The sequence below is a fragment of the Lacerta agilis genome, chromosome Z, assembly GCF_009819535.1.
Source record: "Lacerta agilis isolate rLacAgi1 chromosome Z, rLacAgi1.pri, whole genome shotgun sequence".
Lineage (NCBI taxonomy): Eukaryota > Metazoa > Chordata > Lepidosauria > Squamata > Lacertidae > Lacerta > Lacerta agilis.
The window spans coordinates 1037934-1057522 of record NC_046331.1 but is presented as its reverse complement, the minus strand read 5'-3'; the positions used below and the strand labels follow the sequence as shown (position 1 = coordinate 1057522).

General features: G+C 47.4%; 1 protein-coding gene across 1 annotated transcript in view; it reads left to right on the top strand.

The window, feature by feature from the left end:
* Window positions 1-6870: 6870 nt before the first annotated feature.
* PTGS1 (prostaglandin-endoperoxide synthase 1) overlaps window positions 6871-19589 on the top strand; it is a 42246-nt gene continuing 29527 nt past the window's right edge. The window contains exons 1-2 of the mRNA XM_033137700.1: window positions 6871-6963; window positions 7080-7142. Coding sequence (XP_032993591.1) covers window positions 6957-6963; window positions 7080-7142 — 70 coding nt within the window. The 5' untranslated portion in view covers window positions 6871-6956. The remainder of the gene's footprint in view (window positions 6964-7079; window positions 7143-19589) is intronic.

Sequence of the window (19589 nt, the reverse complement as noted above, 5' to 3'; positions counted from 1 at the left end):
GTCTTCCACTGCCTCTCACAGTTTGGCCAAACTCATGCCAGTCGCTTCGAGAACACTGTCCCACCATCTCATCCTCTGTCGTCCCCTTCTCCTTGCGCCCTCCATCCTTCCCAACATCAGGGTCTTTTCCAGGGAGTCTTCTCTTCTCATGAGGTGGCCAAAGTATTGGAGCCTCAGCTTCAGGATCTGTCCTTCTAGTGAGCACTCAGGGCTGATTGATCTTTTTGCAGTCTCCTCCAGCACCAGAATTCAAAAGCAGAAATTCTTCGGCGATCAGTCTGAAGCTGAGTGCACATGACACCCCAAATATTAGATAAATAAATATTATTTCTGACTACATAGGTTCAACTTGTAAGACGCACAGAGCATTTAACAAAAAATATATATTCTGTAGGTTGAAATGCAAATTAAGAATGCTTTTAATAAGAAAGGCAAGCAATCTTGCAAAGAAGTGTTGTTGTTTTTAATAACGGTTGCTGTGAATAATATTAAATAATAAATAAAATTAAAATACTATTTTTCTAATTCTTCTGTGCTAATCAGTCACAATCCAACTTAAAAGCCTCACTTGGAGGGCAAGCGATTACCGTATGAGACCACTCTTCATCTGAAAAAAGAGACAGAGCTGGGGTTCCCCCCCCACTGCATCACTGAAGGAGGGCCAGCGCTGAAAAGGCCTCCCCCCTCTCTCTACCAGGTGTCTTCTAATGATGTGGTCAGCCCCAGAAGCACCCCTGTTGCAGATCTCAAGGATCCCCTTCCTATGGGGAAAAGGGCAGTCCTTCCAAAAGATGGCATTATTTGAAAAAAGAAGAAAGAAGAATTAATGGTTTGCTAGACTGAATTCCCATGTACGGAGGCAGTTATCATTGCATAGAAAGCTGATGGATCCTGGGAACAAACAAGGTAAGGCCGTCACTTCTATTCCCCTGCTTTTAGGATCTCCTGGGCCACCCAGCTGGTTGGTTTTTTACAATGTGAATGCTGGATTAGAGACAGGCCCTTGGTCTGATCTTACAAGCCCCCACTAGGGGACCTGGGGATTCACATGGGTTGCTGAATGATGAATAGCTTTGGAGTTATGCTGATCTCTTCCTCAGGGCGAGTTGCTCCATGAACTGGGGGTGGGGGGGAATGCAGACCCTAAAATATGGACATTGAAGTCTGGCAAACCAACTCCCCTCCTTTGCTTTTAATTGGGGGGGGCATGTTTCCCCACTCCCAAACACACAGTTGGGAGAAGCAGTCTGTGAAACTCAAAAGCTTGCACATTTAAAAGATGCAGGCTGTGTAAACATTGCTCTTTGCTCCACCTCCAGCACATGTCCGCCTCTGGTGGGGTTTGAAGCTGAGTGCGCATGACATTAGCCACAATCTGTAAGTATCCTGTAGCTTCTTGGCTCATAATCATCATTAATAATATTTATATACTGCTTTATATGCAAAATCCCTAAGCACTTTAACACAGTAAAATAAATTTTTGAAGGAAAAAGGAAAATGTAAACACAACATTTTAAACAAAAAAAATTAAAAACACCTCACATCACGAAAAGCAAAGCTGTCAATAATGATGGCTTTTTATTAGGTAGGTAAGTAAATATAATTAACTATATTTTACCCCCCCCCCCCGCCCCAGACCTACATGTGTGGATCAACAGTCAAAAGGACCAGCTTTTCAGCTTGTTTTTAAAAGTGTGGGGCTGGCTGAGCAGAATTTAAAATCCCATTTTAAGCGGTTTAATTGAAAGCATAGGGTTCAGCTCTTAGGCTGATCTCCTCCCTCTTTGTAACCCCCATTTACCAAAGAAAGAAGCTGCAGACTGAAAAGTAGGTTTAAAACATACAGTTCACACACAGTCAAGCCTTTTTCTTTAGCTGCAACAGCATTAAAATAAATGCGGTGAAATACTTGCGCTTACAGTAAAAACAGCTTCAGGCATGTGTCTGATGCTGGAACACGTTTAACAGATAAACCCAGCAACAATCCAGTTTCCATCCATTTGGGAAATGGAAGACAGGCCCTACAAGTGTCCCTGTTTTCCAGGCAAGTCCCTGATTTAGAAAAGCCGTCCCGGTTTCTGATTTGACCCAGGAATGACCCACTTTTCCTTAGGGTGTCCCTATTTTCATTGGAGAAATGTTGGAGGGTATGGGAAGTTGCAGGCGTGTCCATTTCAGACAGACATTGCACATGCCCAGGTGACTGCAGGCTTCAGTCAATTGGAGTTCTGCATGGGGAAATGAACTGGGCACTGGGTGAAGAAGGTACACACACACACACACACACACCCCGGAATGCACAGCATTATGCCAATGTGATTCGAAAAGCAGTGTTGTTCAAATTTAACAGCAAATGCAGATGTGCACATCCGAGACACACGTTCCTGCCAAAACAACTGTATTTGCTTTGCTGTGGATTGCTGGCCTGATACGTAAGAAGTCAGGGGGCAAGATTGCTTGGATTCCTAAGAAGCAAGAGGCAGGAATGAATAAACAGTTCAGTCCACCAAACAACATCGTCTCATTTCTGAGTGAGCAGAAGCTTAAGAGGAAGCTATATGCTCCGGACTATTTGGAGGAGAGGCTTCTCATTGGCTCCTAGCCATAATGGCTATGCTTCACTCCTTGGTCGGAGGCTGTACGCTTCTGAATACCAGAAACCACAGGAGAGAGGGCTCTTGTTTTCGTGTCCTGCTTGCATATTTCCCAAAATGGGCATCTGGTTGGGCACTGTGAAAACAGGATGCCGGACTAGATGGGCCACTGGTTGGATCCATCAGGCTCCTTATATCCTTCTGTGCCCTGGGAGTAATGGGGCTTCAAGTCTAAAAAAACAGCTGGAGGGCACTAGGTTGGGAATGACTGCTCCACTCTGACTGGCAGTAGCTCACCAGCGTCTCTAGCAGAGAAGGGTGTGGGTTACCTGATGCCTTTTAACAGGAGATGTTTGGGATTGAACCTAAAAACTTCTGCATACAGAGCAGATGCTTTGCCCCTGGGGTGTGGGCAGAAAGAGAGGGGAGGGGTGACCGAAACAGAGAAAGAGAGAAATGAAAGAGGTGGCAGAGAGAGAAGGGGGTGGCAGAAGGAGAGGTGGAGGGAGGGTGGCACAGAGAGAGTGCGGAGGTGAGAGAGAGAGAGAGAGAAAGGAGTGGCAAAAGAGAAAGTGACCAAGGGCTTGCAGAAAAAGAGAGGATGAGTTTGGCATAGACAGCCAGGGAAGTGGTGGTAGAAAGAGGATGTTTAACCCTCCAGGTGCCACGTATGTGGGCTGAACCCTTGACGGCAGAAATCAAAAGCATAGGAATTGGGCCACAAAGCAAGTCAAGCTACAGAGCGAGCTGGCTTCTTCACCCTTCCTAGCCCACTTAACAAAGAAGCATGCAAGCAAGTTTCAAAGTAAGGTTTACAAAGTTTATAATCATGCGTTGGTTCGCAGCAACATTGGCAGTAAAAACTATGCAGGCAAAATACTTAAATTTACAGTGCAACCTGCTTCAAGCATGTGCCTAAGTCTGGAGTGAGCGGAGGGCCGTCTGCCTCCATCACTGGCCAGAGGAAGAGAGAAGAAGAGGAAGTACTTGATGGGGAAATGACATCACACAGAGCCCTCTCTGCCCATCAGCCATGCAGCTCTTTGCTATTAGCCCCCTCATGCTAGCTAGCAAGAATACACATTGGTTAAGTTGGGCTGGTAATCTCCCACAAAAGGATGGTGGGAAAGAGAGAGTCTCAGAAATCAATGGGGGGGGGGATCTGTTGCCCCGGGCACTTCTAGTTTAAGCTCAGCCCAGCACTGCCATGTTATTCTGCTTTTTCTTTCAGGGGACTCTCATTTTGGTGCAGCAAAGCAACCCTCCAGAAACCAGCTTGGTTAGGGCAGGGGGCAGAGGTGGAATCTACCGGTCAGGGGTGGGAGCACAACCTTGTTGATAATCCCAGTAATTAGCAAAAGCAAGACAAGATTAGGTAAAATAAGAAGGAAAAGGGCTTGTGGTCAATGCATGCCAGCAACTGGATTCAGTGGTTTTGGCATGCAATTTTAAAAACTTCGCTGCAGAACAAACAGTGAGAAGTAGTAAATTTATGCCAGGGCCGTTTGAGAACTGAAAACATTCCATTCTGTGCACATATTATGCCTGGCTCCTGAAAATTGATGGTGGCTCCCAGGAATTTTGCCTAACCTTAGAAGTGACTTTGAAGGGTTTTTAAAAATGGCTCCATTGTTCCATTGTTCTCCTCTGGGTAAATGTGGAGGAGGAAGGAAGTGGAATGGCAGGAGGCTGTGTGTTTGTTAGGGTTGGGTGAGATTGGGGACCAGCCTTTGGCAAAGCAGATCTGCAGCTGAGTAGCTATCAAGTTAGCAGAAACAGAGAAAGGTTTTTTCAAAACACTAGAACCCGGGGACATCCAAGGAAGCTGATTGTTGGAAGATAAAAGGAAACCCTTCCCATGCAGCCATAGTGAGAGTATGGAAATCCCTCTCACATGAGGCAGTGATGTCAACAGAGACAGGGGGCTGCGAAAGAGGATTGGACTAATTCATGGAGAAGGAGAAGGCTACTAGCCAGTGTGGTGTAGCAGTTAGAGTGCAGGACACGGATCTAGCAGACTAGGGTTCAAATCCCTATTCAGCCATGAGGCTCACTGGCCTTTGGCCAGCCCCTCACTCTCAGACTAACCTGCCTCACAGGGTTGTTGTGAGGATAACGTGGTGGGCATGGATCTTGGGGGATAAGGATGAACAACATTTCCTAATTCCCATCAGATTCAGGCAGTGGCTCCGGGCTGGTGGGAGGCCAGTAGTATCTTCAAGGCCCCCACAGGACCCCCCCCCCAGAACAAGCCTCACCATAAGGGAAAACGGGGGGTGCTTGGGAACGTTTGGACCTTGCCCAGGCGAGTCGTCGCAAGGCTGAGTCAGTCAAGGAAGGCTTTGTGAAGACCTGTTGCAAAACAGCTGCTGATTTGATGACAGGTGGGGGAGGGTGAGTGCTGCCTGCTTTTGCCCCAAGCTGTCTGTGGGGCCCAGGAAGCTGCATGTGATTCTCCTAGATAACACACCTCAGAACCCCCCCCCCCCGGGTTCAATCCCCTGCATCACTAGGAAAGGCCCCCCCCCCCGTTCGAAACTCCTGAGAGCTGCATTCGTAGCCCTGCACAGCAGCTGCCCACACACACCCAGGCTTAATTTAGAACCCCTTTCAAAAAAATAGCACTGGCGGAAACTTTCAGTTTCCTCTGTTTCCCAGGCTTGTTGGTGCTCTGGCATGCAGGAAAGAGCCCCGTGGGTGTCTAAGAAAGTTACCCACCCTACCCTAAGACTGTGGCCCCCGTGGCCAAGGGGCCGATGTACAGGTGCATTCTTATAAGGATATAAGATCAATGACATTCCTCTTCCTTGGATGCCCATGAATTACAGTGTTCCCAGAGAGGGAGGAAAACGTTTCTCTATCCGCTTTCTTCATGCTCTTAGGGCCGCCATGTGCACTGTTGTCCCACTGCTTTCCCTTTGGGGGAGGGGGCCACTCTTTAGGGCTCCATTGGAGCAAATGGCAGCTGGGTTTTCCACAGATTCCCGTTTGTTCCAATTTGACGCTAAAGAACGGGTGTTCCATGAGAAAGGAGTGGGGGCAAGGGAAACATTGCTCAGACTCACGGTTTCTAGGGGAAGTGTGGAGCCCTTGTTTGCCTTTTGCACCCCATGGCCCCCGAGGGCCAGGCCTTCCCGATAAAGGACAATCAGTATTATATTTTGGGAGTGATTCATGTCTTCATGCAGCTGCCTGCTTTCTGGATGTCCCATGATCGTGTTACAAAGCGGTCGTTTTCTGTGTTATAAATCAATCATGGCCGGGAGTAGTTTCTTTTTGTTTTCCATTGTATTTCTTATAAATAAATAAAAAATGGCGTGGCATGAGTAAGTTCTTATTCTGAAAGTGTGGCCCAGAGAAAAAGTTGGAGAACCACTGGTCTAACTGTTGCACCACTGTAACTGCTTTGAAATGGGAGACTTTATATACGGTAATCCTAAGCAGATGCAAGGGAAGGACGGCAGAAGTAACTGCTCACCCTCTACAGCACTCACTTTCGTAGAGGCGACAGCAAAGTTGTGGAAGTTGGCTTGCTTGCTTGCTCTCTCTCTCTTTCTCTCTCTCTCTCTCTCTCTCTGTGTGTGTGTGTGTGTGAAAACACTAGGTCACCACCAGGAGTGCCAGCTTGGCTCTGTGACTGTGGATGCCCAGGGCTGTGGGTGCCATGCAGTGTGCATGGCCCTGACACTGACATTTGCGGGTGCCTGGCCCCTTCATGGGGGATTTTTTGGGTGCTCAGGGCCCCAGGGAGTTGGCACCTATGGCCACCGCACAATACGAGAAAACTCATCAGCTTGTCCCTTCCAGCTTCTGGGGAGCCCATGTGTCACTCAAAAAGACCAACCCCATCATAGGAACACCAGAAGAGCCTGCAGGATGAGGCCGGTGACCCCTGTAGTCCAGCATCCGATTAACAAAGATGCCTGCGGGGAACCTGTAGGTAGGATCCTGGCGCAAGAGTACTCTCCCGTCCTGTGGCTCTCAGCAACTGGTGTTCAGAAGCATTCTTGCCTCTGAAGTGGAGGCTGAGCAGAGCCACCCTGGCTAGTGGCCATTGATTGCCTTATCGTCCATGAGTTTGTCCAGTCCTCTTTTAAAGGTGGTGGCCATCCCTGCCTCCTGTGCAAGATAGTTCCACAGTTGTGCTACGCCAAGAATTCTTTCCTTCTCCAAAGAACTCAAGAGCCCACCGGCACATTCTGTGCAAATGCAGGCAGAGGCAAGGAAGGAGGAGGAGGAGGAGGAGGAGCATCCCAAGGGGCGGGGACTCTGCCGGGCTGCCTTTGGAGCCCACAGCAGGCAGGAAAGGCACAGCTATCTGCCTGCTGGATTTACCGTGCCTGGAGGCTCTCTCCTCTTGCAATGCACTGTAAGTCCTGGCCAAGTGCCTGGCCGCTCCCTGCTGCTGCCCCCCTCCAACCCCCAAGGGTTCTTCATCCTCACCCCCACCACTAACCAGCTTCCTTCTTTTTATGACTTTTGCAGGGCTGTGCTACGCCCTTCCCTTGGTGATGCTGCTGGGTGCCAGCCCTGGAAGCCTCAGCACAGGTAAGGGATCCCTTCCACCACCAACAAGAACACCTGCAAGCTTTTTGCAGCAGCTCGCAGCTTGTGCCAGTGAGACATGGGCAGTGAGAGAGAGAGAGACTATGCATGAATGTGCGCCTGAGGTCTCTGAGGTCAGCGGCACTGGTCATTTCTGGGTGGCGGTGAGAGAGCTGCAGTTGTTGGTCTGCAAAAGGGTGAAGCCTCTGCGTCTGATTCCCTCTGCTAGCCAGATTCCTAGGGTGAGCAGGAGGGAATGGACTTCGTTTCCACAGGCTTCTCAGAGGTGTCAGGCTGACCATCGTCAGAAACAGGATACCGGGCTAGGGGTGGGGGAAGGGTTGGTCTGATCCAGCATCTCCCCCCCCCCCCTTGCATTTTTCGGCATGGGAATTTGATTGGAACCAGGTCTTTGCTACAGGAGAGCTCAGCTGTGAAATAGTGAAGGAGAGGTTGCACCTTCACACATCCTGAATTAGGAAGCATTTTGTAGCATGAATATCTGGCAAAGAGGCAGCCAGAGGCTGGGGTTGCTCGTGAGAGGTGCTTGGCTTAGTTGTGTGGACTCGAGACCGGGCTCAGAGGAGGTAGGTGAGCCCTCCTCCACCTGGTGCCCTCCAGAAGTTTCGGACTACAGTACCCATCAGATCCAGACCGCTGGCTGAGACAACTGGGAGTTGTAGTCCAAAACATCTGGAGGGCACCAGATTCCAGAGCACAGACACGTGGGCGTGTTGTGGAAGTTGCGGCATGTGCTTAAGTAACTTACAAAGCTTTTATAATTCACATTTTCCATTGTTGCTCTTTCTTATGAAAATTAAAACCAGTGGGCATGTGTGTGTATTAAAGAATTACCCGCAAGTTAAAGAAAAGAAATGATATGATATAAACATTAAAAAGATTAAATCGGATTTGACATTGATATATTAAGGATTTTTTAAAAAAAAATTCAACTCAGTATATAGTACAGGATAAATATTGCTTAAATATTGCTCCTGTTTCTTTCTGTTATTTCCTTCTATAAGATACTAAGCCTTTTAAATAACAATAATAATAATAATATCTGTAAATTATTATTATTATTATTATTATTATTATTATTATTATTATTATTTACAGATAACTGTACGGCATTTACTAGCAATCCATAGATTGAAACCTGAAACCTTGCATTCCCACGGAGGAGAAACAAACCCCGTTTTTCTACAGCCTTGCCATCTGTCTACCTGCCTTCCCTCATGCTAATAAGGCTTGTTAAGTTAATGCAGCTGAACTTCAGATAACTGCAAATCAGTTGAGGGTGCCGTATGGTTTTTCCAGTTCAGACGAGTTATCATTCTGGCAGCTCGTTACAGATGGCTATGACATTTCTGAGCTATTTCTGAGAGCGAAATCCTTTTAAGATGTCTGATGAATATGCTGCGGTGAACTTCTTTTGGGAAACAGTACGTGAAACCCTTAGGAGCCAGGGGACTGTGCTTGTTTCTTTGGGTGCCCAGGGCCAGTTCTGGATCTAACCAGGCAAAGGGCCCCCAAGCCGGCTTTCCGCTGCTGGTGGTAGCATCTGTATTGGGTGTGTCCCCCCCGTCCCGTCCCCCCGTCCCGTCATGACTCCTCTCGGTTCCCTGGAGTGGTACTGTATCGGGGCATTGTGGGTAATTAAAAGGTCTGAGTCTTGGGCGCCAAGCAGCTGCCTGAGGTGAGTGACTTTAGGTTTCCAGCTGTGGAATTCTGTCCTGCAATTGGAAAGATTTTAAGGGCTCCAGCTGAGCCTGGTGTGAGGCCCCACAGGGTGCGTTGGTGTGCTTAGCCTGAATATCTACGGTCCTCTGTCTTTCACTTCTCACCTCCACCCCTCAAATACAGTGGTACCTCGGAACAAAATAATAATAATAAAAAATTCCTTCCAGTAGCACCTTAGAGACCAACTAAGTTAGTTCTTGGTATGAGCTTTCGTGTGCATGCACACTTCTTCAGATACACTGAAACAGAAGTCACCAGACCCTTATATCAGACCCTTATCTATACTAATAAAGTGCAAGTGTCTCTGCGTCCAGTCCCTGTGTCCGTGGGATTGCGTTACTGCGCATGTGCCCCACGGACAGCCGTTGGGACTTGGAGCGCAGAGACTTCGGGTGGCCGGGCGAAACTGTTGAAGCGGTGGGTGTGCGCGGTCACCCGGCGTGGACGTACTTCTAAGCCGGCAGCGGGCGTTACAAGTGGCGGCGGGCGAGCAGTCTGTTTTTAAAAATGTTTCACCATATATGTTCTAGCGCCCGTTAATTTAACGGGTTTAATGCATTAGTATTATAATAGAAGGTGACTTCTGTTTCAGTGTATCTGAAGAGGTGTGCATGCACACGAAAGCTCATACCAAGAACAAACTGAGTTGGTCTCTAAGGTGCTACTGGAAAGAATTTTTTTTTTTAATTGTTTCGACTACGGCAGACCAACACGGCTACCTACCTGTAAGTGGTACCTTGGGTTACAGATGCTTCAGGTTACAGACTCCGCTAACCCAGAAATAGTACCTTGGGTTAAGAACTTTGCTTCAGGATAAGCAATGGCAGCAGGAGGCCCCATTAGCTAAAGTGGTACCTCAGGCTAAGAATAGTTTCAGGTTAAGAACGGACCTCCAGAACCAATTAAGTTCTTAACCTGAGGTACCACTGTACCTACTTTCTTTGCAACCCCTGGTGGGTTGAGAAACTGACCCCTGGGTAACCTCAGTAGGAAATGAAAACAACCAGAGGTAGAGCTCACAATCCCCATCTTGTTGAGAGTCAGGGTGTCTCCAGGCTGCTACTACTTTAAAGGAGGGGATTCAAGTCTGTGCTTTCAGTTTGCAAAGTGTGATAAAAGTGCTCTGCCACCCCGCTGCAACCGATCCACCTTTAAAGAAAGAAACAGGCTTTTTGCAGTTTGGAAAGTGATGGAGAGAGGCATTGGAAAGTGTAGGGTGAACAAAACATGAGCAGAAATATGTGTAAGGACCACTTGAGGAAATCAAGATGTATAATGGAATTGTAAGTTGGAAGCAGGGCAGGTGCTAGGGCTTCTTGAGCCCTAGGCGAACCACCTTCTGGCGCCCCCCGCCCAAGCCTGCTTTAGCGGGAGCCGGGGGTGGGGTGGGGTGGAGAGGCAAGCAGCAGTTTCTCCGCTGTAGCAGAGAAGCTGCTGCTCGCCCACCCCGCCGCTCGCCCCCTGCCAAAGCCTGCTTTAGCAGGAGCGGGGTGTGTGTGTAGGGGGCAAGCAGCCCTGGTTGGAAGTTACCCCCAAGGGCCATCTAGTCCAACCCCTGGCAATGCAGGAATCACAGATAAAGAATTCCTGACAGACGGCACCCGACCTCTGCTTAAAAACCTCCAGTGAAGGAGAATCCTCCACCTTCCAAGGGAGTCCACTGCACTGTCCTGCAGCCCTTACCGTCAGAAAGCTGTTCCCAATATATGTGGTGAATGTGGGATCAATGCTCAGAAAAGACTGGATATGAGCTAACTCTGCATATGCTCTACACAAGCTATTGTGGATGGATGGCATTTGTACTGGGCTCTTCAGCTAAGAGAGGCTTCCAGAGCGATGTTTGATAACAACCGGTTAAACCAGGACAGTCCCTGCCCTCACTTGGAATAACATGACACAAGGGGAAAGGGGACATGGAGGGAAGAGGAAAAATCAAAACTCAGGTTTCTAAACACTTTTCCCTATATGGACCCAATGCTGGCACAAGACGTGCCTGATGGAGCTGGCCTCTCACAACAGAGCCAGGATGGTTGCTCAGTAATTATGGACCTTTTCAGTGGTGGCTCCCTATTTGTGGAAAAGTCTTGCCAACCTTTATCTGCTTTTAGGCGCCACGCCAAAACTTGCATTTTTAACTCTGGCTTTTGGACCTTCATCAGAATCTTTTCTAGTACTTGTGGCATCTTTTAGTGAGGACGGATCCGTAAGGCCTGGCTGTTATCTGTACAGGTGTAGTTTCTAAGTTTTTTATTGGCTGCGTTCACTTTGGGTCACTCTGGTAAGAAAGCAAGTCATATAAAAGCAAATATTTATTTATTTATCGCACCTTTCCCCAAGGATCTCAAGGTGGGGTACATAGTTCACCCCCCTCCCCATTTTATCCTCCCAACTATCCTGGGAGGCAGGTTAGGCTGAGAGGCAGTGACTGGACCCCAAGGTCACCCAGTGAGCTTCATGGCTGAGTGGGAATTCGAATCCTGGTCTCTCCCAGGTCCTAGTCCAACACTCTAACCACTACACAACATTGCCTGGAGGAGTCCTACAAAACGGGCCTTTCAGCTCTTCCAATCCAGGTCCCTCCTCCTCCTTCAAACCTCTCTCCCCTGGAGCTGAATTTAGGCCAATGCTGATCACCCTAACCTCTTTTTGGCACCAGTGATCACCCCTGTTCCATCACCATTGACACCCACTGAGCACCCACAACTCCCGTTGCTTGAGGGGAATTTGCCTCTGAGCATGTGAAGAATTCTTTCCCCTAACCCCTGATGGCCAGCCAACCCCCAAGTATCCAAGGCTTAGTGGGCGATAGGGGCAGAGAAAGAGTTTTGTTGTGTCCCCTTCTCATTCTGCATACCAGACACCTTCCTTTCTCCTACTTTAAAGTTGTTTCCCTCTTGCTAAATTCTAAAACCTACAGAATGCAGACAAAGGAGAGTTATAGAGGGGGGAAGAAGACGGGGGGGGGGGTCAAAGCTAACTAAACAGCTCACACAATGAATATTTTATTTTAAGCCAGGGGTAGGCAACCTAAGGCCCGGGGGGGGCGGATGCAGCCCAATCGCCTTCTCAGTCCGGCCCACGGACGGTCCGGGAATCAGCGTGTTTTTACATGAGTAGAATGTGCCCTTTTATTTAAAATGCATCTCTGGGTTATTTGTGGGGCATAGGAATTCGTTCATCCCCCCCCCCCCAAATATAGTCCGGCCCCCCACATGGTCTGAGGGATGGTGGACCAGGCCTACGGCTGAAAAAGGTTGCTGACCCCTGTTTTAAGCATTTATTAAAATCTGTTCCGGCTTATGTTAGACTAGTGGTTCTAAAAAAAATTTCTCTGGGCCACACTCTCAGAATAAAAATTTGCTTGTGCTACACTAAACTTTCTATTGATAAGTAATACATTGGAAAACAAAAAGAAACAACTCCTAGTAGTGTTTGATTTATAACTCTGAACACAACTACTTTATAATACGATCATGGGACATCCAGGAAGTATAAAACAATGCAGCTACATAATATATAATAAGAATATACCGGTAATATAATATAATATAATATAATATAATATAATATAATATAATATAATATAATAGTTTATAATATAATAAAGTTTATAATATAAACAGACTCGGCCCAGTATACCTGAAGGAGCATCTCCACCCCCATTGTTTAGCCTGGACACTGAAACCAGCTCCGAGGGTCTTTTGGCAGTTCCCTCGCTGCAAGAAACCAAGTTACAGGGAACCAGGCAGAGGGCCTTCTCGGTGGTGGCGCCCGCCCTGTGGAACGCCCTCCCAGCAGAGGTCAAAGAAATAAACAACTATCTGACATTTAAAAGACATCTGAAGGCAGCCCTGTTTAGGGAAGTTTTTAATAACTAATGTTTTAATGTAGTTTTAACCTTCTGTTGGAAGCCGCCCAGAATGGCTGGGGAGACCCATTAATAATAATTAATTAATTAATTAATTAATTATAAACAAGTCTCTTACATATGTTAGGGCTGTCATACGTCCGGATTTTCCTGGACATTACCGGGATTTCAAAGGTAGACTGTATGTCTGGAGGGGATTTCTGAAAGGCAGCACTTTGTCCTGGATCTTAGGCAAGTCAGTCGAAACATCACGTACCTCAAACTCAATGATGTTTCCATCTGTATCTCTTGATGCTTTTGCTCTCATTTTGAGAAGACATCTTCCTGCCACAGTTGCTGTCCGCTCCAGCCACGTGAGTGTGGTGCAGCACAGGCTTTGAGAACCACTGTGTTAGACCAATAGCAAGCAACATGGTGCCTGCCTGCGGACTTTGAAATCTAAAAGACATAACATAAAAGGACAAAGGGATGGGCAGGGCAGAGGAGAACAAGCCTGCTCAGGCACCCATTGGTTCTTAACTCATCAAGTTCTTGCAATTTCTGGATGGGGTGGAAGCAGAGCAGAGCCGGAGCCAAGCAAAGCTGATTGCTGAGCACGGCCAATGGAGGCACATTGTACCCCATTCCTCCCTTGGCTGTATTCAGTTTCTTGACTGTCCATCTTAGGCATCTAGCAACCTTATTAGGGATACCTTAAATAGAAACCGAGCAACTGGCATGTTGCAAAAAGGGGAAACTGCAAACCTAGCAACTTCTTTCTTTTTAAAAAAAAGTTCCCCAGAACTTCAGAGTTCCTTCATGTATCTTTGTATTCTAGTTTTTCAATCTGGGTCAGCAGAAATGGGGAAATGGGACTTCATGTCTTCTGCATCCTGATGACAACACACTATAAATTCCTGGACTGCCTTACAGAATGTGTAGAATGAAGTGGAGAGCTCGTCCACACTTCCCGTTGTCTTGTGGTTTCTTCATTTGTTCTGTTATTTCAAGCCATGGGTCCTGGAGGTTTTGCTTTTCCTCGCCACTTTCCCTGAGAAAACTCACTGCTTATTGCTGAATCGGAACAAACGCCAATCTGCAAAAAACGTGATTAACATTGGCCATAAAGTGTGGGTTTTCCTGGGGAAAGCAGTGGGACAAAAGAAAAGCCTCTCGGACCTGTGCCTAGAAATTATGGGGCAATCGGAAGTGTGGGTGAGCCCATTGTTCTGTGGGGCCCCGAGGCATTGTTGCCACAGAGTCAAGTAGGGATCCCTGGTCGGCTGCCATAAGGCAGCAAGGTAAACTCCTGAAGAGTGGAGCTCCATTCATCAGACAGCAGCAAGAACAACAACAACAACAGGAACATCATGCAGAAGGTGTGTTGGTGCGTTGTAATATGTGAATTCCACAAGTGGCAGGGCATCCTGGCAATAGCTAAGAGAGCAGAAGAGGTATTATTCAAGGATTAACTTATCTATTCCATCTGTTAGTGTGCTATCCACAGGCACACTCATATTTTCAGAAGCTCCAGGAACGCCTTCTAAGAATGAGAAGTGAACTGTGAACCTCCGTCTGAGAGTACATTATCTGGAAGCCCATGAAGGTAGAGCTATTGATTGGTAAACATCTGGGCGATCTTGGTAGCATATGGCTGAGTTTAAATGAGTCACCTTGGCCAGCAACACTGCAACTAAGATCACATTGTCAGCTTATGAATATGAGAATTTGACAATGTAGTGAAATGAGATTTCAGCCCACACCCTCTGAGGGTCAGACAGTGGCTGGAGTAGGGCCTGGTGGTATCTTGGTCCTAGCACACACTTCACAGGCATGGATGTAGCACTTGACCTCATTTTGGAGAGATGGCAGCAAGAAGGCATGAACAGGGTTTTCAGGAACCTCCAGCTCCCTATAGTAGAAGCAGCCTGGCACTGATGGGGCATCTGAAGACTAAGTAGACACCCTTGAATGTAGAGCCTCCAGTGGTGGAACAGGCAGTCAACCTTTGCATTGGTGATGGGGAACTTGTAGCCTTCCATATGTTCTTAGACTGCAATGCCCATCAGCTCCAGCCAGCAGATCCAGTGGTGAGAGGCAGCAGAAGTCCAACAACCATGGATGATAAGGCTATCAATGCAAGCTGAATCAAGACCTTTAGAGACCCTAAGTACTTAAAAGATTTTGGTGCCCCTGTATATAGCTAATTCAAAATATAAACAATTAAAAACCATAAAATAAAATTTTATTTTTCAAAATGAAAGAAAACCTACAGTAAGATAGAAAAGTAAGATGAATTTTTGTATGCAGATGACACAACCTTGATGGTGGAAAGTGAGGAGGAATTAAAGAACCTTTTAATGAGGGTGAAAGAGGAGAGTGCAAAATATGGTCTGAAGTTCAACATCAAAAAAACTAAGATCATGGCCACTGGTCCCATCACCTCCTGGCAAATAGAATGGGAAGAAATGGAGGCAGGGAGAGATTTTACTTTCTTGGGCTCCATGATCACTGCAGATGGTGACAGCAGTCACAAAATTAAAAGACGCCTGCTTATTGGGAGGAAAGCAATGACAAACCTAGACAGCATCTTCAAAAGCAGATACATCACCTTGCCGACAAAGGTCCGTCTAGTTAAAGCTATGGTTTTCCCAGTAGTAATGTATGGAAGTGAGAGCTGGACCATAAAGAAGACTGATCACCGAACAATTGATGCTTTTGAATTCTGGTGCTGGAGGAGACTCTTGAGAGTCCCATGGAATGCAAAAAGATCAAACTTATCCATCCTTAAAGAAATCAGCCCTGAGTGCTCACTGGAAGGGCAGATCCTGAAGCTGAGGCTCCAAGACTCTGGCCACCTCATGAGAAGAGAAGACTCCCTGGAAAAGACCCTGATGTTGCAAAAGATGGAGGGCGCAAGGAGAAGGGGACGACAGAGGGCGAGATGGTTGGACAGTGTTCTTGAAGCGACTGGCATGAGTTTGGCCAAACTGCAGGAGGCAGTGAAAGATAAGGGGTGCCTGGCGTGCTCTGGTCCATGGGGTCATGAAGAGTCAGACATGACTGAACAACAACAACAACAACCTCGGGTTAAGAACTTAATTTGTCCTGGAGGTCCGTTCTTAACCTGAAACTGTTCTTAACCTGAGGTACCACTTTAGCTAATGGGGCCTCCCGCTGCCACCGACGCGTGATTTCTGTTCTCATCCTGAAGCAAAGTTCTTAACCCAAGGTACTATTTTTGGGTTAGCGGAGTCTGTAACCTCAAGCGTCTCTAACCTGAAGCGTCTGTAACCCGAGGTACCACTGTATTTGGAAAAAAAATCCTACTTTTTCTAATTGTAAAGTCTTTGATCAGATCCTCAGAACTAATCTTACATGACACATCTGTTTCCAGGCTTAGCAGAGATAAGGCATCCAACCCGCCTTGTTCTATAGTTGTTCTTTTGGGATTTTTAATATCCCTCAACTGAGAAAATGAATGCTCAGCTGAGCAATTTGTGCCCATTAGGAAGGCAGGTGGTTGGATGAATACTTCCCAGGGTTTTGGGTTGTTGTTTTTTTTAAAGAAAAAGGCATGTGTACTTGTTTCCCTCCCTCCTAGCATAGGTTTGCCATATTTCAGAAAGTGAACAGAAAAGTCCAGCCCCTCAGCAACCCACACTACGCCACTGATGGTATCCCTCTAGAGGGGTTGTCCAAGTTGGGTGTGGGCATCACCACCAGAGTTCCCTGGGAAGAGGGACCCAAAAGGAGTCATCGAAATTGGGGTCATGAGTAGACAATGTGTTGGCTAATAATTGCACCACCCCCCATCCTAGCCCTGGTGCTTCATTAACTTTAAATGTCTGCTTGTGTGTGTGTGTGTGTTTGGGGAAGGTGTTCCACTGGTTTTGAAGGATTGAAACTGGAGTATTAGCTCATTTATTAACTGATTGCAGCATGGCCGCAGCCAGGAGGCAGAACCTCAACTAGTTAAAGTATTTTTTTATTGATTTACTAGATTTAGGGGGACAGCTGTCCCCCCCACACACCCATGAATTGCAGTTTTAAAGTAATTTTTATTGTTCCCCACCCTGAGATTTCATGATAAAAGCTAGGCTACCAACGTCTTTAGTAAATATAATATAAACTTAAATGAAGCTGCATTTCCTGGGTCATAACATAGCATAATTCCCTGGGGCTTTTGCAAAGTAATGAGTGTGGAGGGGTGTGACTTGAAAGCGCACACCGCCCTTGTGAGGGTGGCCAGATGCCAACCCACACAGGGCTTCTGTGCCTTTCATAGTTGTGCAGGCGAGGGAATTTCAGGAGGTGTACGTTGTCATGCAAGGGATAGCCTACCTACTGAAAGGTGCAAGATCCGTGGCTGCTTTTAAAAACACAAGAACACCAGCCCTGCTGGATCAGGCCCATGGACCATGTAGCCAAGCATCCTGTTCCCACTGTGGCCAACCAGGTGCCTGTGGGAAACCAGCCAGCAGGACGTGAGCACAAGAGAGAAGCACTCTCCCCTCCCTCCTGCGGCTCCCAGCACTACTGCCTCCAATTGTGGAAGCAGAACAGAGCGAGCCATCATGCCTAGTAGGTGCTGATAGCCTTTCCTCCATGAATCAATCCTTTTTTAGAGTCCTCCAAACGGGTGGCCACCATTGCAAGTCCCACAGTTAACTCTGTGCAGCGTGAAGTACTTTCTTTGCTGTTGCCCTAAATCTTTCCTGGATGTCCACAAATCATGGTGTTACGAGAGAGGGGGGGGGATTTTTTTCTCCCCACTTTCTTGATTCCAAGCATAATTTTATAACCTCCTCCCAGGTTGCTTCTTTCTTGCCTTTTCTCTAAGCTAAGAAGTCCCAATTGTTGCACCCTTTTCCTCACAGGGGGAATCCTTCCACATCCTTGATCATTTTGGTTGCCCTTTCTTGAACCTTTTTGCACCTGGCCATCTGGCCACCTTGATACGTTGAGTTCAAAGAGCTCTGCCCTCCCTGCTCAGGTGGGGAAGGGGACCCCCTACCCCACCCAAGGACGGAGAATATGTGAAGCCAGTTGTGGCATAGTTCCCAGGCTGCTCCAGGCTGCACAGCACCACCAGTATCCAGAAGGCTTTATTTTCAAAAGTTAAAGAGGGGAAGGGGGTGGGCATGACCCTCAGCCACCTCAAAAAGCCTTGTTCACACATTACACGGGGTATCTGCCTTTGTCTCTGCACACGTACAAGTGTTTGCATGAAAGAGGGTACACTTGTTGATTTGTACAGGTCAGTTCTTCCATACTCAGGTGCATTTACTTCTGAATAACCACAGGTGTACTGCTCAACACACAGTCTGCCTACGCAGGTGGTATGATTGTTGGATGGAATGTGCTAGTATGCTGCGGACTCAGCTCAGCCTGGGCACTCAGCACCGGTCTGCATTATGAACAGAGGCTGGAGCCTGAGAATGCACCCAACATTCTCCTGCAGGTACCTCTCCATGGCAAAGGTACAGGTAGGAGGGCAAGACAGTGTTCAGGTGTCCCAATTCAAAGAGGACCTGCGTTGCTCCTGCACCTTTAATAGTTGTGTGGCAGCTGAAATCCCCTCTCCTGCACTTCTTTTAAGGGTGCCAGAGTCCTCTCCTCCTATGTTCCTAGTCTTCTAGGCAAGCTGGTCCCTTGTGATGAAACTTCTCATTAATAAGGAGCTGCAGAGAAGCTTGCAAACAGCCCTCTCTGGGGTTTTTTTTTTTCCTTGTCTCACTCCCAGAAGGAAAAATAGCTTCCGAAGGGGGAAACAGGCACAGCTCAGCCCCACCTTTACTGGCCTGAGATAAAGAGTTGCTCCCACTTCTTCCAAACTGACTGCATCCCTGCTAGGAGGTTAACTACAAATGAACTCCAACAAATGAACACTCTTTAGGGAGTTACCAGGAAGAGTCACCTCCACTCTGTTTTTCAAAGGGACAAGCGAGCTGTGTCCTTTCCTTCCAGCAGATTCAAATAGCTGGCCATTCCAGAAAGCAAAACATTCTGGAAATACGTGAGGAAATAGATATGCCTTTTAAAAGGGCTGGAGATAATTGCTTTAACTTAATTTGCAAGTAAGGCATGGGGGAGAGAGGCTTTGACATTCTCCCTTCTCCAGAGAGCTGGAATTAAGCCTTCCTAGGCCCAGATGGTTTATTTATACTGTATGTGCAAATGAAACATTTTATCCTCTGGACAAGATCCAGGAATTCTAGCTCAGAGGTTGCAGCCCTGGATAGCGGAGATGAGGGATGGGGTTGGGTAGGATTTGCTTCAGAGTTCCTCAAACATTTGTAAGAGCACAGTTTGAAGGTATGCATCAAATGTAATAATTGAATACCCTTTAAAAAACATGGGTCTCCCACCTCTGAATGTTTCTCTTGCAACCTAGGGCTGTGTCCACAATGGCACTCTCAACCAAGGGAGGTGCTGGAGGGGGCAAGGGGGCAAGGACCCCCCAAAAGAGCTCACCTCCTTATTCTCCCCCCCCCAATTGCTGGACTCATTAACATATTGCTATGTGGCACCCCAGTCTCCAAGTGGTGAGAGACCCCAGGGGTTCCAGGTGCTAACCCAGGTTCAGTTTCCTTGGAGTGAAGGTCATCGGAGATTGCGGTGTCTTTAGGATATGCAGTTTTATTTACACATCTGTACAACCTGAGCGTAAGATGGAGAGGCTCGCAGCATTAACATCCCAATGGGTCTTTGGATCCAGAACAGAGCAAGCGTTTCTCTGGGTCTCCAGCTTCCAGCCTGCTTTTTTCAGCTCAGCTCACACACACCACCCTGGCTCTTGTTCTCTTACCTAGCAGCCAGGTGAGGAGGGAGAGGAAAGGCACACCCACCACCCTTCG